Source organism: Gymnodraco acuticeps, unplaced genomic scaffold (assembly GCF_902827175.1).
Source record: "Gymnodraco acuticeps unplaced genomic scaffold, fGymAcu1.1, whole genome shotgun sequence".
Classification (NCBI taxonomy): Eukaryota; Metazoa; Chordata; class Actinopteri; order Perciformes; family Bathydraconidae; genus Gymnodraco; species Gymnodraco acuticeps.
Genome location: NW_022989899.1, coordinates 650,518 through 661,851, shown reverse-complemented (window position 1 = coordinate 661,851; position 11,334 = coordinate 650,518). Strand labels below are relative to the sequence as shown.

General features: G+C 38.8%; 1 protein-coding gene across 1 annotated transcript in view; it reads right to left on the bottom strand.

Moving 5' to 3' along the window:
- Nucleotides 1–3,211: 3,211 nt before the first annotated feature.
- Nucleotides 3,212–11,334, bottom strand: part of ngef (neuronal guanine nucleotide exchange factor) — a 29,240-nt gene continuing 21,117 nt past the window's right edge. Inside the window, exons 10-15 of the mRNA XM_034206411.1 lie at nt 9,953–10,042; nt 9,380–9,543; nt 6,961–7,119; nt 5,227–5,306; nt 5,035–5,139; nt 3,212–4,948 (exon numbers count right to left, since the gene is read on the bottom strand). Coding sequence (XP_034062302.1) covers nt 4,728–4,948; nt 5,035–5,139; nt 5,227–5,306; nt 6,961–7,119; nt 9,380–9,543; nt 9,953–10,042 — 819 coding nt within the window. The 3' untranslated portion in view covers nt 3,212–4,727. The remainder of the gene's footprint in view (nt 4,949–5,034; nt 5,140–5,226; nt 5,307–6,960; nt 7,120–9,379; nt 9,544–9,952; nt 10,043–11,334) is intronic.

Sequence of the window (11,334 nt, the reverse complement as noted above, 5' to 3'; positions counted from 1 at the left end):
GTAATGGTGTTTTTACAGGTCTCACAAAAAAAACTATTAGAAAGCTGCAGCTGATTCAGAACGCCGCTACCTGAGTCCTCACCTATGTTCCTCACTAGCACTAAGAAAGTGGATCACATCAGTCCAGTTCTGAGGTCTTTACACTGGCTTCACCTGCTAAATTGATGAACCATCCAGATCTCTCAGGTCTTCTGGGACAGGTCTGCTTTATGTCCCCAGAGTCAGAAATAAACATGGAGAAGTTCAGTTATTATGCTCCAAATATTTGGAACAAACCAGAAACCTGCAGGTCCGCTGTAGCTCCTACTACTTTTAAATCCAGGCTGAAGACTTTTCATTTTGTCGCTGCTTTTAATTGAACTATTCATATCTTACACTGCACTGTAACCTTTTTTTCATGCATTTTATACCTGTGTTATTATGTTTATTTTATTATCTTTGCTTTATAATGAATGTTTTTAAATGCCATTTTATAATGTGTCTCCGATGCACTATTTCTTAATGCCCTTAATGTCTTCCAATTTTTAAAAGCACTTTGAATTGCCTAGTGTTGAAAGGTGTTATGTAAATAAACTTGCCTTGCCTTGTTTAGTACAATTTATTTTCTTTAAATCGTTCCTTTCTCAAACTTCAAAGATGCTTCTGGTCTGCTGATATTTAAACCTGATGTCGCTCTTTGTTTTGAGATAAACATTAAACATCCATGGCCTCTATGTTTATCTTATTCAACTCTCAGAGTGGTCTTGGGCATACAATGTATAAAGTTAATGTTTAGTCACTGAGACCCCATTGGTTTGTACTCTGTTCAAACAGATCAGAGTATAGAAAAGTTGTCGTTTTTAATGTCACCTGGTATGGACCAGTCGATGTCTTTATCCTGTGAGAAAAATCAAATCAAATATGGAGAACACATGCTGCTTTATAAAGAAAAAAGTTGCTACAAAATCTGGCGTAGTGCAATGTTCAATTACTTGCAAGCCAAAGTTCTTTTTTGAAAACAACATAACACGTAAAAAAGTTAAACTTTTACTGTGTGTCTGGAGTAACAATTAACAGCCAACGTAAACACCAATTACAAGTGTGAAAGATGGTCTGGTGGGGATGCAGGCAGCCGTCAGCCTTTTCTCCCACCTTACGAACTGGGATCCCTTTAACACTGTGTGCATTCTGGCACCTCCTCAACTAGGGAGCTCATTATTTTTCAGGTGTTTGAGTGACTTGTTATGGCAGATTAATGTATGACCTGTCACATGAAACAAAAACATCAACACTCTTGACAAGCCAAGCAATCACAGTTTAGTTTGAATGACTAGGATTTTAGCTAGACATATGATTTTCATTTTTTAGCAGAAAGTTGTAATTTGTCTGTCCATTTTCTCAACTAGTTCAAATTCAAAGACTGGAGATAGAAAAACTAGGATAACAATAGAGGTTTACATTATAGGACTCAATAACATTCAAGGATACTGGAATAATGACATTAAATACTATGAGGTATTTTTGGGATTGTATCTACCCTGACTGCACATGCAAGAATAAAGAGCAGAACACTGGGTGATTATAGCCCCAGTTTGTGCCCTTAAAACATAGACCCTAGTTGCGTTAGCATATGTAAGCCAACTGGAAATCAATGTCATTATTTATTCTTATTCAGTGGCAGTTAACACAACTGACGGTAAGTGTGCTATATTCAGACCTTCACAAGATGTTTAGGTATTAAACATTAGGTTACTTGTGATGAACAGCAAGGCTATGTTCTGATAATCACCCACAGCCACACAACAGAGACTCTTTCTTAGCAGCAAAAAGACTAGTACTATTTCTCAATTGGACCACTTCTGTTCGTACATGTGCTGTTTTGAGTGCATAAGTGCATCTGAATGCAAGGTTTGGCAAATGGCAGTGCACTCAGAGTAGCCTACCTGGATAGTGCACTCATAACAGTCAAAAAGTTGAGTGTTGAATGCTGAACACTGCTCACACTCAACAACCACCATCTTAGCTACGTTACTGTTTTTTCTGTATTTAATGAAAGTACCACTATACTGGTGTTGGAAATAAGCCACCGTTGATTTTAAAGGGTTAATTCAGCAGTCTGTATTGATTTTCCTCTGCCAACAATAACGTTGGCTAACTAGTTCTCTAGCTAACTAGCTAGCAAACAGTGGTCATTATCACATCCGGTGAGGAGACAGTCACCATGTGTGATTTAAGATTACCCTACCCGGTCAGAATTCACACTCTGCGAAAGTGTTGAACTGTCTATGACAAGCAATGTACTATGAGAAGTGTCCAAATTGAGAAAAACAGCTTAACTTGATTAAAGTGATGAGGTAGCCCCTATAGATCAGTTAGAAGTGACGCACTTAATAAACACATTCAGTTGCTAAAAATATACCGGTGCTATCATGAAGCTTCTTGCTAGCATTAGTGACACGTCGCATGTACCTGCCTTACCTCCAAAGAACTTAAAGAGAAAAACAAGAGCCGTGCATATGAATTTGTATATTCCACACTGGAGAAAATACAACAACCAAAATACAATATAATGAATTATATAATAATTGAATCAGTAAATGTACAAGACAGGCACATTTCTGATTCATGCTTTTTTATGAACAATAATTTACATCTTAAAAAATGAAATAACAATTATTTAGTAATCATACGCTTGAACATCAAATGTTTGCTTTACTGTACACATGCCATATTTAAAGACACACAGGGCTTTACTATCATGCTGATCCATAGTTGTTTATAGGGTTGATACATTCTGTACAGTTACGACATATTGCAGTTTAATGGCATTACATTGATATTACAGGATTTAACCCTTGCACATGTATGTGCTCCTGTTGTGTTGGCAATTTCCAAGTGATATTCCACACAAAATGAATATTCTGAATATAAAACACTGAAATGATCTTTAGTGTGCAGTTTCTTCTATGACAGAAGCCTATCGTGGGTTTATGCCAGGTAGACGATTACAAGGACTGTATCTTATCTTATAACAAGTAGGGGTCCATGTGCAATGTATAATAGCAGCTCTTCTCTTCTTCACTTCTCTTTCTGTATCATACTTGGTGGTTACTGGGAAATACTGTTTTCCATTGTCTTTTGTCTATTTGATGATTTGATTTTAGTGTTCAAGCTAAGTGCTTCAGGCAGCAGAATGCTGGAAAAGCCTTTTATACCAAACTAAGCCAAATGTAAAGGCTTCCATAAAGTCTCCCACAAATGAAGAATATGCCCACTGTGGACAAAGCTTTTTAAAGTTTAGACAAATTATGAACCGTGACATGAATTCTATCAAACTGAGAACACCTGATTTACGACTGTCATTAAGGATTCTTCAAAGCCCAAGGTTTGTTCAGAGGCCATTTGGTGAGTAGATTATAGGCTAGGAGTTTGTTTTGTGAGGGGGTATGTGTTCTGACAATAGGACATGCTGACCTGATACAGTTATATAGATATTGTTCTCTGATAGTATTTTAAATATCAAAGGCACTTTTTTTTAACCTAATGGTAACTAATATAACACATTTCTTGCAGTGGTGTTTGTATTAGCAATCTATTTGGCATGTGTTTTTGTTTGCACGATTCAGTTCTCATCTCGAGGTCCTTTCGTTACCAGTTGAAATCACAGATTCCTATAATTTTCTGAACTCTAGTAGCGGCTGTCTTAACGGCTTTGAATCAATCTGCTATTGTTTATCTGTTTCCTATTTTATTTTGAAACATTTTGTATTCCCCTGTGCCTTGTCTGTTTTTACTTCCTGTCTTTGGGTGTTTTCCCGTCTGTCATATTAGTTCCATCTGTTCACCATTAGCCCTGCAATCACGTGACCTTTGGTACGCCTGCAATGTATCCCCTGATTAGTTGTGGTTGTATTTAAGGCTGGTTTTCTGTTCTGTTCTGCCTTGTCTTGACCAAACCTTGTATCTGTTCTAAGTTTCCTATGAGTTTGGATCCATCCTGCTCCACCCTGAAAAATGCACAGCCAGCATCATGTCTGGCTGTAGCCAGTGTTTCGTATTCATAAAGGGTTTTGGGTGGAGTATCACTTCAGCTGACTCTCTTTTAAATAATCCTTTTTAATATCCATACAATGCTTTTTTTATGTGAAACTTTTAGGGTGGCCCTGAAAACTCAATGCACTTCATGTATTGTGTTTTGTTTTAACATTTTGCAGCATGTTTTTGTATTGCATTGTGTTGCGTTTTAATTGCATGTGTTTTCCTTAAGTTGCAGTGCATTGAGTTCTTTGGGCAATCGTACATTTGAAGGTTTGTGTTTTGGGGTAGAATCCAGAGTGCAAAGATGTTTTTTACAATGAAATGAACACATTTAAAATTGTTAAACTTGCCCATGCAGCTGAGGGATGATTACAGTACTTTTGCAAGACCTGCTGGGATTCTTTCCATCTCCACACCAAATACAGATCTTTGCTTCATGCATTACACTCCAGTGTGTCGGGCTGAATAACACCTGTAGCACACGTTTATATTAGACATGCAGCATGGCTTGTACATGGTTATCGACCCAAGCGCTTTGATCATTTGGATTTTTAAAACCATCAAGTAAAATCAAAAGGACAAGGGGACATTGTAAGGGATTTAAGTCACATGTATCCTGATTGTTTCTTTTAGTGCATTTAGCCCTGAACAGGTGACATTCTTCCCGCCTTACTGCTTGAAGAATATTGCTTTTCCCCCATTTGATCAATTCAAGAATTGGAATGGTTGGAGATCCTTCCGGTGCGTCTCCCCGCCCTTATACCACTTCTGGCTCCAGTTTGCGCTGCTCCTCCACCTTCCTGGGCTTGCTGGATCCTGAAGGCCTCTCTCAGGTTTTGAGCCCGGAGCTCCTTGCTCTGGATCTCCTCTACAACTCGACTAGGGAACCAGCCCCTTTCTCCATCATGGAGCCTTTCACCCATCATCCAGCCTGGATTACATAAAACAAAAGATTCACTCAGAAATACAAGCAAAAGTCTCAAATGGGATATAAAGTGGATTTGTGCCTTTACCCACCATCGTTTGTTCTCTCGAGGAGGTTCAAGACATCAGCCATCTCAATGGAGAGTTCATCTGGTTCCTGGAATGAGTATGACTGAATGCACTGCACCTGGGGAGAGTCTGAAAAATAGAGATAGTTTGAGTTTATATCAACATATCTGCATGTTGAGGACTGTCCACAATGTCGGGAATGATATTCTGTTTTACCTGGTTGGTGGGCACTAGTAGACATAAAGCGTGTGCGCCGGTTAGGAGTGAGGGTACACATCCATCGAAGCTTGTCACTCCTGTGTAAAGGATGTAGTTCATGAGAAACCAGTTTAAGGCTAAGCATTTATAATACTATTGTTATTTGGTATGTTTATTGTTCTCCCTGTAGGGCCAACAAGTTAGACCAAAGGGTTCTATACAAATCCACATCCATCATATTCTTTGGTTACCAAACCCCATAAAATTCAAAAACAACAGTGAGGTCATTCTTATCAACACACTGATATATATCCTCTGATTTCCTATATATGAAAGTGGACAATCATATTGTATCAGTCAGATGTACTAACATTTAATTGCAGAGCGATAGTGTGCACAAATGATATACAACTGACGTGAAGACAGTGAAGGAGGTGAAGATGGTGTCGATAAAGCTGATTCTTAGAATTTTCAGTAAGTCTTAAGTCTTACCTGTACATGCCATATTATGCAGATATTTCTTATTAATATTTATTTTTATTTAATACGATCATGTAATCATGACAATATCAAACTAATTTCAAGTTATTTATGTACTGGTTGTCTTTTTAAATAATAGTCGCGTTCACACCAAGTACTTTGACGTACTTAGTTCCCAGTACTTAGTCCTGCCGAACTCTTTAGTCCCAGAACTGTCCTAGTAGGTCTCGTTCACACCGGAATAAGTCACTTCTTCATCTGCTTTGGGTTTACTGGCAGGCCGCAAACAACTTCACGGCGTATACTGCCACCCAAAGTCCCCGGCCGGAAGACTGGCTTCAGTAGAAGCTGCTGGGACTCCCAGCAGCTTCTACTGAAGCCTTCCGAGTAAATCGCCAGAAGCGCCGACACCTCCTCATCACTCCACCGCTCCCATGTTTTCTTTTGTGTTGCCATAAGTTAGTCTCTCTCCGTTGGTGCGCTGGGGTAATGCTAATAATGCTAATGCGAGCAAATAAAATGGCGGCTTCGCAAAACGGAGTTTTACGGGGCGTGGTTTGCAATTCGCCCAGCCAATCAGAAATTGGAACCTTTTTCTCCCCAGGAAAGTACCACCTCTCTAGCAGGGACTATCTCTGGGTGAAAAGGTTTGCATGAACTAGGTTCTAGTTCCAGATCTTTTTGGTGTGAAACCAAAATCCCAAGAACTATCGGCTTAGTTCTTGGGAAAAGTACTCCGGTGTGAAAGCACCTATTGTGTTAAAATGTCTTTACCTCTATAAATGTATTCATTGTAGTTTACTCATATATCTTACACTGCATTTATTCATGTATTTTTGATGTATATTTTATTATCTTTTACTAGCTTTTTCATGACTGTTTTTGAATGCCATTTTATAATGTGTTTCAGCTGCACTATTTCTTAATGCTCTTAATGTCTTTCATTTTTGTAACTCAGTTTGAATTGCCTTGTGTTGAATGGTGCCATGTAAATAAAATTGCCTTGCCTTGCTGATGTATTACAGCTCTTCAGATGTTTGTATAGGCTTTGTATTCAAATGTATTTCCCCACCTCAACTTTACACCTGTACTATGTCTACAGAGGTGTAGACTTTTCACACGAAATTGACCCTTTAAGATTTCCATATTTTATCACGAAAGCCTTAGTTCTTTGTGCCAAAAACATAGTCAAACGGCACAGTTATCATATAGGCCTCCTGTGTGTATTTTTTACATTCATAACTGCTTGGTGATTCTGCTTCAGATACTCACATGCTGGCGGTCTTCAGCATGTAGCTGACTGGACGCTCCTCTTGGTTCTCCAGCAGTTTAAGATTAAAGACATTGGCCAAGAGCTGGCCCTGGTCTTCGAGATCTTCAGTCCTCAACATGGACCGAGTGCATGAGTCCAGAACCTGGAACTTTTCCCCACTGACAAACAATTTGATTGAATTAATATTTGTTCAATGTAAACAAACATTTACTAAGATTATGGTGCTGTGGAATTAAATTGTAAAATATATTTGTAATGTGGAGGACAAATATTTACAATGATAAATGATGGCACAACATCCTTTATGATAAATCATTAAGTTGAATCAGCACAACACAACACTTCTAACGCAAATGTAATTAATTGGTTAATTTAGGTTCAGAAGCAGGGCCATGCCTCAACCCACCCATCCTTAGCTACATCCCTCAATCCCTCCACCTATCAACCAATTAATGTGTCCCACCCTTCATCCCTTCATCCACATTTATTTATTCTTCCACCCATTGACCCCTTCATTCATTGATCCTTAATCCCATCCTCAACGTTTCATCCCTTCATTGTCTCTACCCATGTCTTCCCATCCCTAAGCAGCTTGTGCTTACTTTTCTGATGTCTCATTCTAGGTATTGACTCCTTAATCCATTTATCCATTTATCCCTTCATCCCTCCAGGAACCCCTTCATCCTTTTCCCCCCTAAGTCTTTTTATCCGTCCCTCCCCTATCCCCTCATCCCTTCATCCCCATCGCATCTCATCCCTTCCTATTCAACTTGTGAAAACCTCTATCACTTCATCCATTCATCCCTTACATTGCTTCTGCCCTCCCACCCTTCATATCTTCATTCTCACACACATCCCTTCATCGTACCACCCATCCACCCCTTCATCCCTTCAGGAACCCCTTCATCCTTTTCCCCCTGAGTCTTTTTATCCATCCCTCCGCTATCGCCTCATCCCTTCATCCTTTATACCAGGGATGGGGAACCTCCGGCCCCCGGGCCGTATACGGCCCGCGAGACCATTTGGTATGGCCCTCGAGGTAATTTATAAACACACGCAAACAATTTAAGAAATCTAGACCGCAAAATAATTAAACAAGCGAGTGCCTGTTTTTCCTGGCAACGGTCATGGTCCTTGAACACAACACGAGCCTAACATGTCATCACGTGGTATATGTCTCGTCTGACAGGGGTGCAGTTCTGACGGAGAGCACCAGAACGCCGCTCCGGGACTTCAAAAATTGCAGTAGGCCTACCCATAAATCCGTACACATGCTGCAGTTTTTGCGTGGCTGTGTCTTTAGTTGTAAGCCCAGTGGCGATCTGTCATTCTGATCATACAGTCAATAACTTTGTTGTTATTAGCATCTGGTTAGCTAGCTATGCTAACGAATATAAGAAGCTTTTTCTCCAACCAGTGAGGTAAAGGCACATCTTTATATGATCATTATAGTTATAAAAAAACAAGAGAATAAAGTAAACAGGTATAAAATACTATATGACAGTAAACAAAAGTTGTTATTAATAAACAAGAATACAGTTTGAAAGGAGAGTGATTTGTAAAATATCCATAAAGAAAAAGTTAATCTGCTTACAGTTCTGTTTCATCTGGGTGTTGAGAGATATTTCCATAAATCTCTTCATTTTGCTCTCAAAGTGCACCAGATTGATGCTTTTAACTTCAACATTTAAAAACAAATCTTCCCGGGGGAGCATGCCCCCCCGGACCCCCCTAGAGGAGGTTAGGTCCCCCCCACTTAAATAATGTCCACATGGATAGGAAACTAAATACATTTGCACACATCTTGTATCCATATCTTTCTGTTTGGTGGTCATGCCACACCGTGCACGTGCATGCATGCGTGAGTCATGGCAAGATATCTGGACTAAGAGGTTGCTTTTTCTTTGCACAGCATGAAAGAAAGGCCAAATGAATGGGCTGTGATTTTTAAGCAGAGGTCAATCATTTGTACGGCCCTCGGAGGATGTTGAAAAAATTGAAATGGCCCTTGAGAGGAAAAAGGTTCCCCACCCCTGCTTTATACCCATCACATCTCATCCCTTCCAATTCAACTTGTCTTGATCTCATCCCTTCCTATTCAACTCCCTTCATCATTCCACCCATCAACCCTTCATCCCTCCTTTTCCTCATCATTTGACCTATTTTTTCTATCTCATCCCTTCCCATTTAAAATTGTGCAAACTTGTCTCATGTCTCATTCTGTGTTCCATCTGGTAGAACAATCTTTAAATTACATTGTTAAGGCGTGGTCCTTGCTATTGAAACCAAACGTTGAAAACTTCATGGAGGGAGGAGGCTTTTTAGGACTCTTTGTTTGACTGTATTAGTTGTGGCTAAGGGTTCCAAATGAATTGGCAACTTTGTGTTTCACAGTGAGAATTCATAACCAAAGCTTACCTGGAGCTTGGCTTGGTGACCAGTAGCAGATTGTTAAAAAGGAACAAGTATACTGGTTGGTAGAGCTTACGACTCCGCATGGTCCGAGTGCTCTTAGGTCCAGCCATGAGCTGCACTTCACCTTTCTTTAGCAACCAGCGCGAGTGGGAAATGATGGGCACAGACTGCAAAGGACAAAACAATTGGGGTTTGAAATAAGGTTAACTGCAGATATCTCTAGTTTGTCTCAGCCAGAAGATAAGTTTACACTAATTCACCAAGTCTTAGGAAATGTGGAATACTAATAGTTCACGAATAGCCAAGCTAGTCTAAACAGGTGTATTGATAAATTATTGGCTTTTTACTCTGAGGTCCCCAGGCCCATCCCTACCAGCCTGTCATATTGGAAGAACCGTTGAGTTATGACCAATGCCAATATTTCTTATTAATATGCAAAGAGTCAGGTTTGCTTTTCTATTTATTTTGAACAAGAAATGTCCTAAATTATGAACGTTAAATTCCCTCAATCATGTGTGTCTTGTGGTTCAACTACTTCCTGTATTGGAACTTCCCATTCACTAAAACTTGGATTACCTTGGATTTGAACTCCAGTGTTTTCTCGATGCTGATAAGCTCCTCAGTGCGACTCATTTTTCTCACCCCTTCATTACACTCTTTCACGATCTGAAAAAGATAAAATATACAGCATGAATGGATAACCTTAGAGCATCATATGCTATGGTTTTCCCTTTCTCTTGATCAGTGGTTCCCAGCCTGTGGGCCTAGGGCCCCCTAGTGGTCCGCGAAGGCATTGCAAGTGGGCCGCCAAATCATTTGAATTTTTAATCTTTTAATTTAATTACATTTTATTTACAAAATAAATGTTATTTGTAATCTACTCTTCAAACACCTTAAATTAAGATTACTCCTTGATTGACTTTTAAAAATATGTATTTTAGCCAGAAGAATAGTCATATTTATTGAATGTGTGCGGTCTTCATCTAAAAGCCCAAATAAAATATTAAAGGGTGTAAATGTAAATTCAATATTTGCCGCCAAATAATTAGCAAAATATTATGATTTGAGTGGAAACATTTTAATTATTACGATTTTTTTGTATGTTAAACTCTTTTCCTTTCTCTTTCTTGATCCTCCTTAGCAACGGTCAATACAGTCCTTGACAGCGGTCTGTACTACTGGATTAACAATGTGTCACATGTTCTGAATTGACCAATCAGAACTTTATTGAGCCTCCGTATTGTTTATAGTTGAATGTGGGCCGCAAAACATTTTTTGATTCTTAAGTGGGCCCTGAGTTAAAAAAGGTTGGGAACCGCTACTCTAGATATTTTATTGTGTCTCATTCATTTTTTATTTCAACGTTGAAGCTTTGGCATGATATTTACAGTTAATAGTCTGAGCTATCTATTGAAAACAGAGTGTAAAAGGCAGCTGATAGAAAATAGAAGTATGCAAAGAAGAATAATTCTGACAAGGTGAGCTCTTGTTGATTGCATCATTCATATTCAAAGTTTTTCAGCCTTGTTATTATTCTTATTGTCCCTAATGGACATGAACACTTGTTGAGTTAAGTTAGGCCTTTTAAATGATTCGCCAGCACTCTATGGTATGATCATGTTTGATCATACCATAAGTGAATATATCTGCACTTTCCTTGTTGTTCGGAGTTTGATTCTTTATGGTTTTTTCACTAATTGTAAGTCGCTTTGGAACAAGCGTCAGCTAAATTATATGTAATGTATGTAATGTAGAATCAAACATGTTTGACATGGCAAATATCAATAATATGTAATAATGTCCCTTTTTTATTTTTACATCTCATTAAACTTAATTTAACTTACAATTTGTTTCCAAGGCTATACCTACAATGAGTGTAGTCAACCGTGAGGAAAAAAACCTAAAAAAACCTAGAATCCTGTAAGAATGTCAGTTTTCAATAAATCATTGTAAGCGCT